The following is an 18,769-nucleotide window of genomic DNA, read 5'->3' on the forward strand; positions in this document are numbered from 1 at the left end:
TGACTGACCCCTTCTTAGCTGCTTTTGTGAATGTTCTCTTGAAAGCTGGGCCGCTGATAGCGTGCTCCTGCCGCAGGCCTCCCGCCGAGACCCGTGCCTTCATGGTAATGTTTGTGTGCTCTCAGAAACACTGCTCTCCCGCTCGCGGTGCGTGAGAGGTGAAGTTGCGGCCCTGCAGTCAGCCTGACAGGGTGGTTCTTGTGGTGAAGTGCCGATAGTTTGAATTCGAGTCCCTGAGGGCACCCGTGTGGACCTGCTGGAAAGCCTGGGATGGGAGGGAGGGAGTCAGTGAGCCGCAGCCGGCCTGCAGGGCTGTCAGGCGTGAGGAGCAAGCCAGCTAGAAAAGTATTCGGCTTCCCAGCCCTCTGGAGATGTCCTGGCGAGCAGGGTGTGCTGGCTGGGTTTCTGGAGTTGATGTTTTCTCAAAACTTGGTCTAGTCACACCACCACTGGAGAATACAGCTCTTCTTTCAGTGGTTTTCCTGTCATCCCCTGATTTCAGGACAGGCATCTTACAACCTTCGTCCTCACAGTGTCGACAACTTTGACACTGCTGAGGATTTGGAAGCAACCAAAAGTTGTTGTCTTGCTCTAACCCCTTCTCTCCTGACACTTCTCTCTCTGTGTATGCTTTCTGAAGCACTTCAGCAGTGGGGCCTGTGTGTCCTGGGTGTTACAAAGTTCCTACCATAGTCTCCTTCATTGTCAGTTAAGAGTCAAGAACAGGGGTCTAAACAAGAACCTAGGTGGAGAGCTGCCTTTGTGCTGTGGTACTAGGGTGAAGACAGGGAGTTCAGGGAGACTGGTGCTGTCAAGGTGTATGCTGAATGTTACCTGGTTTGACTTACTTGTCTGTCTAGCTACCGTCTGTGGAGTTTATGAACACTGAATGGATTTTTGTTGTTGTTGTTGTTGTTGTCAAAAGTGTATAGGTGATTTTTATGTAAAGTTACTTCTGTGCTTTATATTACATAGATGCTCCTGGACATAACATCATTCAGTTAAATGGTGTGCCTAAAAAGCTGAAGATGAGAAATGCATACAAAAAAAAAAATCAAGTTTTTAGGCTGTAGTTGAAAAAGGCCCAGTTGATCATTGCATTTCTTAGTTGTGCTTTGACTAAATTGCTCTTGAACAAAACACAGCTGTTGCGTTCCTAAAAGAGATTGCAAATTCATTATGTGCACTGAATCTTTGAACTCTTTGGAGCAAGAGTGGTTCTGGATGAGTGCTTTAAAGAACGGAGTAGTGCCAGTCTTGAACAAATCCTTATCTTACAGCAACCCATCTGCCACGTGGGCCAGGCTAATGCTTTCTAAAACTGTTTTAGAGAGGAAGGTACAAAGCTGCAGAGATGTGGGATAGGTTCTTTGAACTGGGGTGATTTTTGAAACAGCATTTCTAAGTTACATATCTGCTAACATTCTGTTGTTCTCTAATGGGCATATTAAAAAGTGGAAGCAGAAGGAGAATGGTGCTTTTGCAATGCTTTCATCTCACCTGTCACTTCTGGTGTTTACACAGAAAGGAGCCTGCCCTATCAGAAGCTGCATTCTTCACATACCTGCCCTGCAGCCAGTTCTGATTCACAGCCTGCCTTGTGGCGCTTAAGTCCCGAGCTGGCAAAAAAAATAAATAAAGGGGAAGATAGCTAAAGAAAGCAAAGCAGAATAAAAGTGCAGCAATCTACTTATTCATGCTTCTTTTCACAAAATGTGCTTGGAAAACAGAAATACATAAGGAGAGTGTTTTTATGCGTTCTTGTGGCTGCCTGCAGAAAAGGCGGTGAAGCAACCCTGTGTGTGAAGCTGTGTGCTTGGGCGTAGTGCAGCACACCTGAAGTGTCAAGTGTAGGCATCCCAGCAGGCTTACAGCTCAGTGTTGGGCTCCTATGACAATGAGAAACCTCGCTTTGCAATCACAAAAAGGCTGCAGCATCCTACTGGGTAGGCTGAGTGCGTGTGGAGGAAAAGACTGGCAGAGCCCAAAGCTGATATTCTGTAAGTGTGGGTCATCTTCTCATAGTCCAGGTAATTAAGGACCAAAACTAAAGTCTCTGATCATGTGAGAAATTGCTGAACACTGTGCTTTCTTTCCCACGTTCACTACTGCGGGCTGACTCAAAATGCAGTTTTGAAGGTTAGATAAACTTTTAAATTCATTCTGAATCCCCCAAATCCTCGATAAAATAGATGAGGGAATGCAAGGCAATAGGAGAAAGAAGGATGCTAAAGGTTTTAAGAAAAGGAAAAATAAGGGGAGGGGATGACACAAGATATTTAAATGTTTGCATAGAAGTTTTTGAAGATGCAGAAGTGATGCCAGATTAGGAAGCGAGTTCGCAAGAGGTCACTGTAGCTTAGATCCAGTGATCTGCTGTTGCAGGCTATCATGGTAGCTTCCCTAACACCCAGATGGCAGCTCAGTGGAAAGTAAGTACATTTAGATATCACAGTGTCAATATAACCAGGCTTAGCACTATGAAGATGTTATTGGATATACCTTGCTGACTTCTGGCATTGATGCTTGTTCTGGTTTTCCTCCACCTGAAACTTCTCTAACACTCCAGCATCACAGAATGTATTTTACATGATTATTAGTAATGATGAAGGGTTTCTCTATAGATCAGAGAGTTATTGGGAATCGAGTTTGGCATGCTGTTCTACTCCTTATTTCTGTGTTGTCAGATAGTTCATTGACACCCTCCCAGATCTGTGGGTCATGCCTTGAAGGGCCCAAGCCAGTACAGGTCCAGCAATATCCTCGGCTCAGGAGACAACATATGGTGATTTTTAGCTTGTCCTTCCAGTTGCTTGGAGGCATAAAACTTTGTGTCTTTGCAAGGAGAAGCATTCTTCCACTACCACCGATCAGGATTGCTGTTGAGAAGAGAATGGAGTAAGGAACAGCATTTGTTAGGTCTAACGAGGAGTTTCTGAATGCTATTGCTTCTCTAGGGCTATGCACATCTCTTACGTGGAAGCGGCTGGATATCTCAGGCTAAGCCCCTTGAATGTCTTTACTAATCTAAAATGAATTATTTTAACAATATTCTGCAAGTGCAGCTGGCATAGCCAAACAGTAGCCAAGACAGCCAACCACTTTCCCTTTCTGGCAGGACTTGCGCTTAAATCGCTAATCCAGTGAAGCTTTGCAGATAATAATAATTCGTTTAAATCAATGGAACTGCCTGCCTTATATGGAGCTAAATACATACAGAAAATTCTGAAGAATTGGCGCAGGCTTAAGTAATCTTGTTTTGCAGAATTTTAATTAACATACACTTTTGGGTAAAAGCTATGTGTTCTGACAGTCTCTGGAAGTGGGTCAATGTGAATGAAGAGTCCATTAGTTACTTCCAAAGCTTTAGAAATTAACTGAAATTTTACTAACTTGTACTGAAACAGAACATGAGATGAAATCAGACCCCCAAATACAGGAATTTCTCTTTTCCCATGATAGGAGCTGAAACTTGTACGACCATCCCGTGACACAGGCAAAGAACAATGTGAAATTCTGGCAGCCTTCCTGTTGGAGGAGACTTTACTACAGTAACAGTGGGCTTCCTGTCCTGCCCCCTCCCAAACGATTCACTGTGTTTCATCTCTCCGTTGCCTCAGCATCCTGTTTTGTGTCTTTGCATTTGACATTGTGATGTGTACACCCAAGGTGTTGCTCTGGCATCTTTATTTTTGGCAGTTCCCTGCCTTTAGAATAGTTAATTCAGCAATTCTGATATTTTTATGTGACGATAGCATGAAGGGGGGGGGGGGGGGGGAATCTTATCTTGCCTCTTGTTTACCCAGTCTCTTCTTAAAACTCCCTTTAGTCCCTTCCTCTGTGAAAAGTACTAATAACCTGTCTGCCGTGACCTCTGCTTTTAATAAATCCCCTGAAATTTACTTCCTCATTCCCAGTTTGTACCATTTAGTGTATATTATTGGAATACTTCTTATTGCTAGGAACATGTTTACAGTATCGCTTCAGACAAGAAAGTGAATTCCGTCTGTGATTGCGTGCAAACACACTTTCTAATTTTCGTGGCACCAGTTGAGCTTGGTGTGGAGAGCAAGCATGGGATTAGCAGAAACAGCCTACTCGTTCAGGAACACCAGCGTTCTCACTGGGTTATGATTAATAATGTTAGAAGTGGAAGCCTTGACAATGTTAATGCACAAGAGGAATGTGGCACTTCTGCTGTTTACTAGTTAATTCACAAATGGTTAACAAACTGGCTCTGGTAATTTTGGGTGGTGGTCAAAACTAGCTGGTTTTCTGTTGCGAGTGGTTTGTCCACTGCTGCTTCTGAAGCTGATGGCAGGATGATACACACCCTGAGAGAAATGACATGCAGCTGATGCACGTGTGTCTGCATAATAAAGTTCTTGGCAGTTCTGATCTGCCTCCAACAGTATGCAGAGGCTGGACAAACTCTTAATTTGTGATCAGTGAAGTGCTTTTCAGAATAGATTTCTTATTTAAAACTGCCGGGGAGTTTTCCCTGTTTACAAGATACTGTTAATAGTAATTTTGGGAAAGAAACACTTTGCTTTTAAAAAGAAAGTGTGTGTGTGTGTATGTATGTATACAATACAAGAGAGAAAAAAGTTGATGAAATGCTGACAAAAAGATCAAATCTATAATGATGAGGAAACTTTAAGGGCTGGTTTGGTGGTGTTTAAATCAGTTTCTTTGGTTTTGCTTGGAAAACTGAAATTGTCTTTCTCTAGAACTTGCATATTTTGCTCTTGTAATCTGTGTGAAGCACCCTTTCTGTTGCTGTTTGAATTGGGCATCAAGATAAGAAATACTCAATTTTGAACAACAGTTTTAGGGCTTAATTGGAAAGTGGCTTTTGTGGAATTAAGCCTCTCCTGTACTGCTGTGTGGTTTTTCTTCCTGCTGAGAATGAAATGGAAGTAGCAGGTGACTCTCCATTGCACATTTTCTGTAAACACTGTTTGATGATGACTGAAGGGCCTAAACAGATGGATTCTAGATTCTAAAGCTGCTGCTTCTGAAAGTTGCAGAATAAAATCTGGAAAAAAAGGCTTCATGTAAAGATAGAAACATGAAAGGTTGAAATTTTGTGTGGCATTGCTTATATATTTGTTTTGATTCCATCTTGTTCATCTACTGTGAAGACCTGATGTCATTAACACAAGAAAAAAATTCCTGTGCATTGTAGGATGTCAGATGTTCTCTCCTCGATGGGTATATATTTGTACTTTTCTGGTCACCATCGCTGTGGGAGATCTGGGTGCTACTGTAAAAAATACTAATGCCTAGAGCCACTTGGGTGGAAACATTCTGTAGTTGATTATAAGAATAAAAAGGGGGGAGGGAAATAAAAGTGGCAGATTGGGAAGAAAATACTTAATACAAGCAGCTTTTGTTTATGAGGAAACTTGTGACCTGCTATTATTTTGGCAGTATGAGAGGATCTTTCTCTTACTAGAGAACTGATAGCATTTGCAGATCTTCACTAGAAACACTTCGCGGATATAGCTGTAACGTGCTAGAAACACACTGAGTCCACAGTGACAAACTTTGCTTTACTGGCAAAGCTGTGCTCTACGTGATCTTCTGGTGTTACAGGGCTGGGTAGCAAGTAAGTGCACGAGTATATCTTCCGTCCAGTGTAAGGCAGCTGCAGCTGACTTACGCTAGAAGCTTTTGCTAGCAGTTACAGCACCTCTTTGTTCCTCAACATATGCATATATATATATATGCACACTCTGAAAGGAAAAGAGGATTGTACAGTGGTGCTCTGGCCTGCAATACCACTGCTGCCTTGTTGCCATGCCTTTGGTAGTAATATCTAGAAAGAACATTGTGTAACTTTTTTTTTTTTTATAAATTTGAAAGGTGACAAGTGATCAACAGCTTGGCCAGTACAGTTAGTAATCTCTTGTGCTTCTCTATTCAGAGATTTTCTGACTGTACTGTGAAAGAATGTGTGTGTTTGGGGCTGGGGGATGTGAATTATTTTCCTTCCAAAAAAAAAGTAAATAAAAATTCGGAAGGCTTTGCGTAAACACTGGGTTTTTGATGAGTCCTAGTGAGGCTTTGTACCACTCTCCACCGGGTTACACAGAGCTTGCTTCTCTCTGCTCAAAGTGCTGGAGAGCAGCTGTTCGGAGTCTGCAATCTGCTGCGCTGCTCTTCTTTCCCAAAGCCGCTGTTGGCTGTGGGCATAGAGCACAACAGAAAATCTGTCATCTGTTTTCAAGCCTTTGAAAAAAGCATGGTCATAGTTGAGGCTCTGGAGGAGATGGGGTGGCCTGGCCTTTGGTACTCTAGCTGCTTTCCACTGGCCCACGTAGCTGTGTACTGGAGGCGTCTGAATACACCCTTTTAAATAGGAGGGGAAGAAGAGGTGGGGGCGTCTTTGAACTGGTGACTTCTTTGCAACACTCGCTGCAAGTGTACTGGGGATTTGGTGACCCAGATTAGAAGTGGTCTTACTAGGGTTTGTGCTTCCTGAAGGAACTTGTGTATATTCTGTCTTTTCTTTCTGAAGGCTGATACGTAATGGGTCAGTAACAGTCTTATGATTGATCTGACATATATGAATATGCTGTGGCTGTGATGGCAGGACAGCTGGTCTTTTAAAGTGAAATAAAATAGATAACTAAATTGTATTGCAGAAGAGAAACAAGGTGAACAAAAAGAGAAGTTCTGTTGTGTAACTCATGCCAAACCTAAATGATGCCAAATATCATAATTGCTTTCTATGTCCATGTGTAACTTTATTTTGGCTGACAGGTTGTGTATACCAACAGAATCTTTACATAGCTCCTTTTAACAATATTGTATGTGTCCAGTCGTCCAGAATCTTTCAAGGAGGAGGATGACGTATGAATTGAAGTGTGTTCTTTATCAGCAGAAGTATTGCTTTACTGTTTAACTTGCCACTTTTATCTATACTCGAGTTTTTAAAAATGAGGCTTGTATTTTACCATGAAGTGGCTGGAGGATATGAACTCCATGCTCCAGCCACTGGCAGTCTGACTTTAGCTGGTGGTGAAGCTACACTGCCTCATCTTCACTGTTACAACATGCGTTAATTATTTTAAAAATATTTTTTATTGTGGTCAAAACACACCCTTTTTGTTAGCAAAGAAGTAGCCTGTAGCAAAGAAATTCAAAGTCTGTTTACTACTAGCCTGTGTAGGCTGAGGCAGCATAATTAGTGTTGCATGTGTCATAGAAATGGGGCTGACAAATGTTTCTTCTAAGACTCTCTGAAGACAAGGTAACATCCTTTCCACATAACACACCCTACCACCTTCCCTCTCCATCCCAACACAGTTGTTTTCCCACTTAAGAAACAGCTACAGTATTCCAGTTCATGAAGATTAAATTATGCTTGGTTCAGCCTGTCAGCAGGGTGTCTTGGGCTTCTTTGAAAGGAATATTTTAACAATAAGTGACATTCTTTGCTTACAGAAAAGGTTTGAAGTCTGTTACGGTAACTGCAGTGGGCTTCTACTTTTACACTGGTTGCCATAGGTACTGTGTCTGCGTCTACTCTCTAGCCGAGTGAGACCTTGTCGCTCTCTAGTAAAGAAGCAGTTCTCGCTCTTCTCTAATTATATATTTTGTTAACTCTTGAAGTCTTCAGTTTAGAAGATGAAATTAGAACCAGTAAACATCTAAACTGAATAGAAGATGTCGTTGCCTTGGAGCTCCATTTACCTGAGCTGGAGTAAAAACCAGGCTTACCGATATAGTCGTACTAGTATTAAGAGTTTATAAAGTAATCTACAAATGTGTTCTGTTTGGCACTGAGGTTGAACTAAATGGGTAGGGTAATTTTTTAGGCTTTTATTTTATCTTTTTTGAGTGTGTCAGAATCAACTGCTGAATGTTGTTGCTGGTTGCATAACAAATAAAATCCTGATAAGCAATGATTTTCTCTGTATAGATTTGCAAAACTGTGGAGGAGGAAATGCATAGGAAGCGAAGCTGGATGAAGCGTATCAGTACTGAGGAATTTCTGAATTTCCTTTTTAGGAACTGAGTGGCAACTGGAAAAAGTTGAAGGATGTGACATAATAACTTATAAACCTTTTCTTTGTTACAGGCATCCTGTAAGCAGAGGTTTACACAGGACTTGTGAATTATAGCACTTGGTACATTGCCTTTTGTTTAAGATTCTTTTTATGGACCCAGTTCAGCAAGTCAGGGCTCTGGAAAGCAGAAGTCTAGAAGTTCACCATCAAAGCATTAAGCCCTCTTCTCATGCTGAGCTTGAAATCCAGGTTAGATTTGAATTCTTCCTCCAGCATAGCAGAGAAATTCTGAAGATGACTGAAGCTGTGGCTTTCACTGTGCATTTAAATGCATAGCTGTTGCGTTTAATATTTTTTTTCCTTTGTTCTTGAAGCTGAAACCTACTTTTAACTAAAGCTTCTGACTTTCATCAGCGTCAGCTACACGTCTGACATTGTTTGTGTGGCTTGTATTTTAATATTCCATTCTTTTCCACCTATACAAACAAAAACAGGAAGCGGGATTTGGGGTGGGGGTGCTGCCATATCCGTTTCAAATGTGTTTCTTGCCTGACCTTTTAAAAGGTTGTCTGTTAGTGTCCGAGTGATTACAAGTAGGCATTGTTACTCTTAACTTGAGTAGGAAAGGAACTGACTCCCCTAAACATTTTAACCTGAAAAAAAAAAGCAGCCAATTTCTGCCTCTGCTTGATGTGATGTGACTGCAGCTAGTACTGAAAGAACTGCAAACATGTTGCCATCTATTTGAAGTACTGAAATGACTCATTAAAGTAGGCCATCACCGCTACAGAATGCATAGCATGAAACACGCTTCTGTTAGCAGCCTGCTGACTAACACAATGCTTTCTGTTTGCTGCCACAGGAGGTACTCGTACATGGCTGTGAGAATATGACAAGGCCTCTCTTTCAGAAACACAATGGCAAATGCATTTCAGCTTGTTGTCACTGGGATCTAAAGCCTCACAGTCTTGCCCTCCCCGCTTTTCTGTACACACAAAACCAGTCATCTCTGAACCTCTGCAGAGACCAGTTGCTTTCACCATTTCTTGCTCTCTAGCCAAGTAGTTTTATGCAGGACTTCCTGAATGTTTCCTGGCAAAACCAAGCCTTTTCCTTGACTTGCTGCAGGTGCCTTAATGTGTTATTTGCTTTGGTTGTATAATTTGATACTTTGTGGGTATCAAACACTCTATGAACAACAGATAAAATGCTTTTTATGGATGTCCACGCTTATTCTTCATTGTGCTCTTAGAAAATGTCTGGAATGTCTGTTATGTACTGTAGTTGTTAGTGCCTGCCATGGGAGTATAGCAAATATAAAAGTTATTTTCTAGTAGCCCCATTTTAAAGTTGTACGGGGCTTATTTGTTTACAGATTCAAAAGCAGTATAGCAAGTATATGCTTTCTATAAAGCATGCTGTTTGCATAAAGCATGGAGTAAAAAGGAGAGGGTGTGTAGATTATACAATGTTATTGTATTCTAGATGCTTACCTAAAAGCCTCAGCTGAATCGCAACTCTTGGGGTCTTTTCTTAGCCTAGTTTCTGGTGCCAGCTCTTTGTACCTTCTTGCTGGGTGATTTCTGTGGGGAGCTTCCAGTCACAAGAAACTGAGTGTTAAAGGGCTGTAGGTTAGTACTGAGCTTGACTTTTCTTGTACCATCTTAAATAACCTGTTTGGAGATTTGCGTGTACCATAGTGAAGAGATCCTGCTACTGTCTGTGGTGAGACAGTTGACTGCAAGCAAGAAACATTGTGTAGTGAGTAGAAACCAAATGTTTGCATTCAGGAGCTGGAATTGAAGGTAACAGTTCCTATCCGAGAGCTCAAGAGAAGGAGGTACCATCTGCGACTGGAGTGTGAGGCAACAGTTTGAAAACATGATTCATACACTTCTTCCTCTTTGCATTCTTGAGAAAGCAGTTATCTGACTGAAGATCTTACTAAAGATTTGTATGGATAAATATTGAACATATGGTTTCTTCTAGTTTACTAATGAAGTTGGAACTATTGATTGTAATGCTTTCTAATTCTGAGGTCACCAGCCATACACAGTGAGGTTGTAGCTCAATTTAAACTAACGCAGCCTATTTTGCTTTCCCTTCCTTTTCTTACCAGCAGAGGTGTTTCACCACTTCTTGCAGCATCGTTGATCCATGCTGCAGTTGAAGAAGTCCTCCAAACAGAGTTAACTGAATTTAAGCAGCAAAGTGTGGAAACAGAGGGAGAAGGAGATGAGGAAAGGTTCACCTGTAAGTATCCTTTTTTCTTCTGTGGTTTTCGCAGATGCTGTCTGTTGGAAGACTTCAGTGTTTTGAAATGTTTCCCAGAATATTTGGTTATGCTGTCTGGCAAGCAGCAGTGAACAGAACTTTATTTGCTCCTGCTGGGTATCTGTGGGATGAAAGGTAGCTATGCTAGTTTTGTGGGCAAGATGCAAATGTGGTATGTGGAGCTCTGGACTGATTGTGTAGGTTGGCTTTTCGGAAAGGGAAGAGAGCTGCTCTTCCCCAAAATGATAGACAACTGTGTCCACTGTGCTTCCTGAACTGAACTAGCTAAGAACTTTTCCTAATTGGAAAGCTTCATTTAAATTGAGCTGGTTCAGCTCACATCTTAATCTCTTGTATTTTTGAATTACACTTTTCCCTTTGGTAGCCTGACTTCAGCTCTCTTACGTTTTGACATTGGCATCATCACAATTGCTATTTTGCAGCCATGCTGACACCTTAAATTTGTCCATATAATCCATCTTTCTTTTGTCTGTTCTTGGGACCAGATTTTGGGACCTCCACAACCTGAACATCTTGAAACTCCAGATCTTTCTCTTGGCAAATTTCTCAATAATCTCTTTGTTGATTATTAGTTCTCTCCCCACCCTCCCCTATAAAGATGGGATGCTGAGGGGTGAAGAACCTGATGCATATGTCTTCTGCCTGATGTCTACATTTTTCCCTGTCTGAGTGAATTGGGGAGAGAACAGACCTTGGTGGCTGAGTACTGGGTTTAAGCCCTGTGTAACAGATGGTCCTGTTGCATTTACATGCTGAAGTGTTTAACATTAGACTTCACCAAAGCCTCAGTCCCAATGCCAAGAATTTAAATGGAGCAGGATGCAGGCAGTCGAAGACATAACTGGAGAGGAGAGATGTCTTAGGCAAACTAGTCTATCCTGTAAGGGGAAATACTCACCCTTCCATTTCCCTGGGATGACTTCAAAGGCAGTTCAGCGTGCCCCAGAGGATGCATCTCCAGGCAGAGCTCTGGTAATGGCCATGATACGACACTTTTCCTGAAGCCTATGCTATTCACTCAGAACTCTGAAACGGCAGGAGGGGGAACGCATTTAATTAAGTCTTGCTGCACCTAGCAAGTTTCCAGCATTTTGCATGGGAAGAGTTTGCTTCATATCAGCTTGGCTGGGCTCTAAACAACGTGCCCTGGCTCTCCTCCTCCTCCAGTGCAGGGAGAAATGACTGGGTGCTCAGGGCTGTGTGAGGAGCAGCGTGCGGGCCACCAGCAGACAGACCTGCCTGCCAGGCGAGGGCTGGGCCCAGCCGAGCTGTGGCTGCACGGAGGCTCAGCATGCCTGGGCTGGGCTCAGCTGGGCTGGGCTTTGCTGGGCTCCACTGAGGCTGGAACCTCCCAGCACCTCCGTGTAGAACCAGCTTGCTAATACGTTCTGCAGGGCTTCAGAGATTCCAATGAGTGTCTCTTCCAGTCACTTTGAGTTCAGTCTCCCCACAGTGCCTGATTTCTGCACTCGGTGTTCTGTTGTGTCTGTTCGTCAGTGAGCAATCAGACGGACTTCAGTGCAGCTAACCCAGCCTGGAACAGGATGCTGCCCGAGATGAGGAGCTGGCAAAAGAAGAGCTTTCTATGACTAGGTCACTGCAGTTGTAAGAAAATAAGGAGGTACAGGCAGAAATGCTAGACCATGGCTTTGTGCAGGGGAAACTGAAGGAGATCAAGGTACTGATCTTCCATGACTAGAAGCTCTATATTATCATAGAACAATTTAAGTTGGAAAAGACCTTTAAGATCATTGAGACCAACCATAAACCTGACATTGCCAAAATGTTTGTTATATTTGCAGCAATGACCATATGGCATGTGGTAAGATTTTCCATTGTCAAAAGTGATATAAAAGCGTCTCCCTTATTTTGTCTCCTTTAGAGAGAATTGTATCTTACTGTGTTGTGACTTTGTGCTTCTGTAGTGTATCTTTATTTGCTATTGCTCCACCTTTATAGGAAAATAAGGAACAGCATATTGTAACCCACATATGATAATTATGTAGGTTTTCAGCCCAAATATTCCGCAAAGTGGCTGGAAACTGGTCATCAGAGCATCTTACAGTTACTCTGCTGGGGACTCTTCATTGACTCACATGTAATTATCTTTGAGGTGAACTGTAGCAGTAATGTAAGATGTGAACTGCTACGTATTTGTAAACCTAGGATTATAATTTGTAGTTCTGGGTCTTATGAAAATCCTGGGTTCACAGACCTCCAGTTTTAGTGACCTTCATCGGAATGGCTAAGAAATTATAAAGTTTAGAAACAGTGAGTAGTGAAGAACTTCATAGGGCAGGGACATTTTCTTCGTCACAAGCATCTAATGTCCCTGGAATCCTGTATGGTTACATTATACTGGTGACACTTGTGCAATAATTCATGCTGCTGTTTTACTCTGAAGGCCATAAAGTACAGGATTGGAGTCTACTTTTAAGATGTCAACTACTCGTTGACAAATGCTGCAGAACCTTCCCTATTCTGATGGCTGAAACCTTTAATTTCCGTCTCATACATTCCTGTCTATTTTGTGTTCAGCAGTTGTTGCGTGTCAATGTTGTCATTTAGATCAAATCACTATTCACCATTCCCCTCTTGAACATTATAGAAATTGGCTTACTATTCAGGTACTTGGATTGCCTAATTTCAGCAAGGAATATCTACTTTAAAGCCATTAAATTCTCTGCATGTTTGGACTGTACTTGTTTTCCCTCTCTTATAGTTGTTATTACATCACTTTTACTGTACAGCTAGGAAGAAAGATGTTCCTTGTGCTACAGCACAGTATGGACTCTCTCTTCCTGCATTGCAATTATAACTCTCTGGCAAAAAAGCATTCTTGGAATGGAACAAACGATTATATAAAAGCAAGGTATGTATGTGTGCCTATATGAGCACCGCTGTGTGATGTGGTATGCTGCAGAAGAATTTCTGGTGTTCAGGTACTAAATTCTATGTCAGATTTCACAAGCTTAATATTTAAACAGCAGTGTGTGTCCAAGTCTTGTGGTCAGTATTAGTCAAGACATTTACAAATACATAAACTAATAGCTGTAGACAAGGCTGTGAAAGATGCTGTCCTATTTAATTATATTTGTATATGGGATGCCTTAATATTTAAAGGTTTTGATGTCTTGCCCATTCACACCTGCATATTAAGCAGTAGTGACTGCTAATCAAAGATCTATGTTTAAACTTAAGCTTTCAGTTCTCCAGGCCAAGAGGTGCATCTGAGGCTGGCCATCCAGTGATGCTGAGAAAAATAAATGCTTGAGAACCAGGAGTTATAAAAAGGAATTCCAATGAAGCTTTAATGCTAGCAGTGTTAGCAGGAGTCAGGATAAAATTGAAAGAAGAGAGATAGTTCATGCACTGCAGTTTTTCAGGAAACGCATTAGTGGCCAGCAAATTATTTTTGCTCTGTAGATGATCTTTTCAATGCTTTTTGAAGTTAGTTGATTTAGCATTGAAGCGGAGTTCTTACTCAAATAACAAAACTTTAAATTATTAGCTATTCGGAGAGAGACTTCATTGCGAAGCTAGACACAATGCCAAACACCAAACCATTCAGTCTGATGAACAATAAGTTTGGATTAATTGATCTTTGGGACCTATCCAGAAAAGGATTTGAGTGTCTGGCCAGAGCTTTTCACACTATGCTCAATGGGTGTTTACAGTTCTGCTCTGTAATGACAAAGCAGGAAAGTGGCGGAAGTGTTCTTCTGTCCCTCTAGCTCCTACGACCATGTGCATTTAAAAAGATAAAGACAACAGCTTAAAATTCTAATCTGTTCAACTTAGTTATGAGTTGAGCTATTGACCTCAGCAAAACATTCTCAGACATCCTTGTTGTTTCAGTGGAAGGGGTTCAACAGGACATAACCTGACCCAAAGCCAGGCTAATGCTTTTTCAGTCTTTGTGTCCAAGACAACAGCAATCTCTTACCTTGAACGCTTCTCTGGGTTCTCTTTGGTTTTTTTTTGGTAGCGATGCATTCCTACCACTGTATCTTGTGCATTTCACTTACATGATAGTAACACTTATGTCTTAATATGCCAGACTGATTTTTGGGTCTTTAAGATTTTCGTAATGTTATCACCTACTTAATAAGCCTCTGTTTTGAAAGAGAGCTAGTGAGTAAAGAAGCTGCTCTTATCCTTAAGGTTATACTGCTTTCCATTGCAACTTTCTCCCCATTATTCTCAGGAGCCTATTTTAATTCTTGGACAGCCTGTAAAGACAGAGTGCTGAATGTGTGTATGTAGCTCTAAGGAAAGAAACTTTAAGGAAAGACAGGCTAAAAGATGGGGTAATGTAGGAAAATGGGCACACAATATACTGTTTTGTCTTTGTGCTGACAGTGCTGGATGGAGAGTCGTTGCAGCGCTGCTTCTTTAACAAGCTTCGAGATGTTTGCTTAAAGTGGCAGAAGCAGTTGCCACCGCTGAGACCACTGAAGCGGTTCTTGCTTGTTTCCATCCATGCTATCCGTAACACTCGACGGAAAATGGAGGACCGCCACGTTCTGCTCCCAGAGTTCAATCAGCTGTTTGGTTTATCAGTAAGTCTGGACAAAAATGGGGAGGCCAGTTTGTTAGCTTTTCAACATTCCTATTAACACAGTGATCTAGTGATGGATGATCTGTGAAAGAGTAAGAATTTGTTGCCACAAGTTATTTATCATGTCTGTGCTGGAGCAAGGAGTTACTGACTCAGATTGCTAGGGGCTAACTACTGCCCTGATAAAGGAGGATCTTGTGACCTTGGGTTTCATGTCGTAAGTGATACAGGGAGATGGGAAGTTCATCTACTGTTATGTTGTTGGAGTTACAATGTTCTTGTGACTGAGGTATCTGATAGATTAAGAAAAGATGGGAGGAGAACAGCAGTTGAACAAGGACAAGTGCCAAATAATGAAGCTGCAGTGGGACTACATAACCGACTGTCGCTGTTTCAATTCCAGATAATTTTCAAGGATATTAAATGGCTAACAGCAAACAAAGAAAAGTAATTCCCTGCAAAGTACCTGTTTTATTCATTTTGCACATGGGTAAACTAACTGAAATTGCCCTTACCTATATTGTATGGAAGAAAGCCCAGAATAAAGAATCTTTGCTTGCTGGTACCAGTCTATGAGCTGTTTTGTTTTTGAACACTTGCGTGTCTTCCTCTCTCTCTCCCTCTCTGCAAAAGGATGACATTGATCGTGCTTATTTTGCGGTATTTGACGGCCATGGTGGAGTGGATGCTGCCAATTATTCAGCAACCCATTTGCATGTAAATGTTGGGCTACACGAAGAGATTATTAAGAATCCAGCTGAGGCCTTGAAATGCTCTTTCCAGAAGACAGATGAAATGTTTCTTTTCAAAGCCAAAAGAGAGGTGAGTGGGTAGAGATTAATTCCATTGTATATAAATAACAGTGAGAACTGTTGGACAACATGGTATTATCCAGAAAACTCTGGCAGTACAGTTTCTTTGAATCACTGACTTCTTTATGAAAATATGCTACTTATAAATGTTTCTTTTGATCAAAGTATTTCTATTTTGAGGAAAAACAAAATGACAGTGCTTGCAAGTTCAAGATGAGTGATTGAGAAGAAGCATTAAGTGGTTTAAATGATCCTGACTTACCAGTTATTTGAGAGATCACTCTGCTGCCTCTTTGCCTAAATTAGGCAGCTTCTAGATGTTCTGTTGTCCTGCCTCTTACCTGTAAAAGAGGTTTCTCTCTTCTTGATAATATGGTCACTATCTTCCGCTTTCTTGTCCCACCATTAATGTCACAGGTGGTTGTAAGATGAAAAATGTATTCTGTGATTTAAGTGAGACTCTTCAGTTCATTAAGCTTATTGATCAGTCTTGAATCAAGTTGGTATGATGAACATTCTTTCTTCAAATCTTCATAATGGTAGGATGGTTTATTATAATACCATTTAATGGGAACTCTTTTATTATAGCTGTAACTGAATATGGAAGTATTAATTGTTAATACCTTCATTTTTGTCAGTGCAGTACAAAAGAGGGACCAGCATCTTCAGGAGGTCTGACTCTCACTAATCTTTACAGGGTATCTAGGACAGTTAGGCTTCTTCCCTTATTGTTATCCTCATTTAAATACCCAAGGATAAGATGTATGTGGGGCAAGGTGTCTGTCTGTAGTTGCTAGTGGTAGAGTGGAGAATGTGGAAGGGGTTGGGGCGACCTATGTGTGTTTGTGAAATGTTCATACTACTGAAATTCAAATCCCCTTTCATTTCTGTGTATCTATTTAGGTGTTAGTCTCCTAGATCAGTTTTGGAATTAATAGCAGAGAAGGAAGAACATAACAGAGGCAGTACTAACCATCGGCGTGTTGGAGTATGCAAATAGTTTATTTCAAATCTGTCTAATATCTTGTACCTTTTTTCAGGTACCTGAATTATGATTGACAGGTCTACTGTGCTGCACTTAAGTGTGATTAAACCTAGATTTACAGTATTGCCATGTAACCTAGTAGGGATTGTTGAATATTAACCTAACATACCTGCTTTCTGCTGTAGAAGCTGCGGAGTGGCACAACAGGTGTATCTGCGTTGATTGTGGGGAACAAGCTACACATCGCATGGCTAGGGGACTCGCAGGTAATGCTTGTGCAGCAGGGAAAAGCTGTGACATTAATGGAACCTCACAAACCAGAAAGAGAAGTAAGTCTGACTTGGTTTTTTTCTCTCCTGTGTGTTGTCAGAATCTCTCTTGAAACCTTTTGCAATCAAGCCGCCTTAAGTGTTTGTGCTTTACAGAATTACATCTATTGTGTGGTAGGATTCAGAGAATTGCCAGTTTCTTTTTTGCCATTCACTCCTCTGTCTTGAAAAGCTGGTCCCTACAACTGTGCCCCCTTGAAAGTACTGATGATACTGGCAGTTGTGACTTCAGTTCCTACTCAGACAGTCTTTTCAGAATTTGTAGTAATTAAAGACTTTCACAGGATTATTTTGTGTATGAATTTAAAACTGCCTGTTATAAATGAACTTAACTAATTTGAGATTAATAGCTATTTAAAAAGCATAATGCAAGTCTTTCATAATATGTTATACTGTCATTCAAAAGCTTATGATAATCTACTAGCCTAACTGGCTTAAAGTGTATTGCATTTTCTATGTATTTTAAATAACCAGGTATTTTATTACATGAAATTTGTTTGGGATCTTGTAAGTTTAGATAGCATTGCATGAACCTTTGCCTTGATAGTATGAATACTGGTAATAACTGAAGTAGTTAAAGGAGTATCAATGCAAATGCTATTATTACGTAGCCATCTTTTCTTTTGTTCCAAATATTTATGTGTTTACCCAATTGCTGTGTGGGATGGGTAGAAGTGGTAGGGAGGGTACCCATCCATATGGGAAAGAACATGATGATACCAAAACTCAAGAATTCTGCGTTTTTTGTGGACAAGCCATGGTATGGTTGGGAAGTAGGTGGGTTGTTTCCAGTGCATGTTTCCAAGCTAGATTCTGGTATGTGTGTGACTGCTATATTCATATGTAAATACAGAAGCCGAAGCAGCTCTTAGTTTTGGCATTTGTGGGGTTTTTTTTCCTCTCGATTGGATAACAACAAGGTCAGTAGGCTTTCAGTATAAAAATTGTATTCTGCTGTTTTTCAGGATGAGAGAGCACGTATTGAGACTCTGGGTGGTTGTGTAACCTATATGGACTGCTGGCGGGTTAATGGTACCTTGGCTGTTTCCAGAGCAATTGGTAAGATAAACCATCAGAATTCCTATAGTTCAGATGAAATTGATTAAAACACACCACCTGAGACTGTATGTTTAATGTCAATGACATTTCGCTCACCATTGACCAAATAATAAAGCCACTCTCACTGTCTTTGCCATAAGGCAAGCTTACAGGAATATAACTTAGATAGCTTGCAGCTATATAATCTTACTGGTTTTACCATAAGCATAGCATGTTGTTTTATTTTACATAATAGCCATGACAGTCCTAATTCCTTTATACTTATAAGTCTTTTGCTTCTTGTAAATGTCTTTGATACTGTAGTGTTCTACAGTAGCTTAACAAATGTAGAGTATTTAATTTGTAAAAGTGGAGGAAGTAATAAATGTTCATCTAGCCTCCTTTGTGTCTGAATGTCTGCTTTGTGGGTTTTTTTGTCCAATTCAATATTCATGTATCTTTCTCCTGACTGCAGTTCTTAAGTCAGATGGCAGCATCCTTGTTCAAGTCACACATATCCAGTGATTTAGGGCATTTTAATTGTAGTATTCCAGAGTCTTATTAAATGAGCTTACTTTGCTACTCGCCAATTAGGGCAAAAAGAGGGGCAACTACAGAGGATAACTGTAATGTATGAGTGGAAGCAATAAAGTATTACTATATTATTAATATAAATTTGTATAATACTATTTGGATCATAGCAACCCATGTTTAATAAGTATGTCGATATG

General features: G+C 40.9%; 1 protein-coding gene across 2 annotated transcripts in view; it reads left to right on the forward strand.

The window, feature by feature from the left end:
- Positions 1 to 18,769, forward strand: part of PPM1F (protein phosphatase, Mg2+/Mn2+ dependent 1F) — a 28,259-nt gene that overhangs the window by 396 nt on the left and 9,094 nt on the right. The window contains exons 2-6 of one of the 2 annotated variants that reach the window (XM_075435114.1): positions 10,138 to 10,271; positions 14,676 to 14,875; positions 15,508 to 15,696; positions 16,857 to 17,000; positions 17,966 to 18,059. In XM_075435114.1, the coding sequence (XP_075291229.1) occupies positions 10,138 to 10,271; positions 14,676 to 14,875; positions 15,508 to 15,696; positions 16,857 to 17,000; positions 17,966 to 18,059 (761 nt within the window). The remainder of the gene's footprint in view (positions 1 to 10,137; positions 10,272 to 14,675; positions 14,876 to 15,507; positions 15,697 to 16,856; positions 17,001 to 17,965; positions 18,060 to 18,769) is intronic. The other variant, XM_075435115.1, reaches the window with a different exon arrangement.

This window comes from Opisthocomus hoazin, chromosome 13 (assembly GCF_030867145.1).
Source record: "Opisthocomus hoazin isolate bOpiHoa1 chromosome 13, bOpiHoa1.hap1, whole genome shotgun sequence".
Lineage (NCBI taxonomy): Eukaryota > Metazoa > Chordata > Aves > Opisthocomiformes > Opisthocomidae > Opisthocomus > Opisthocomus hoazin.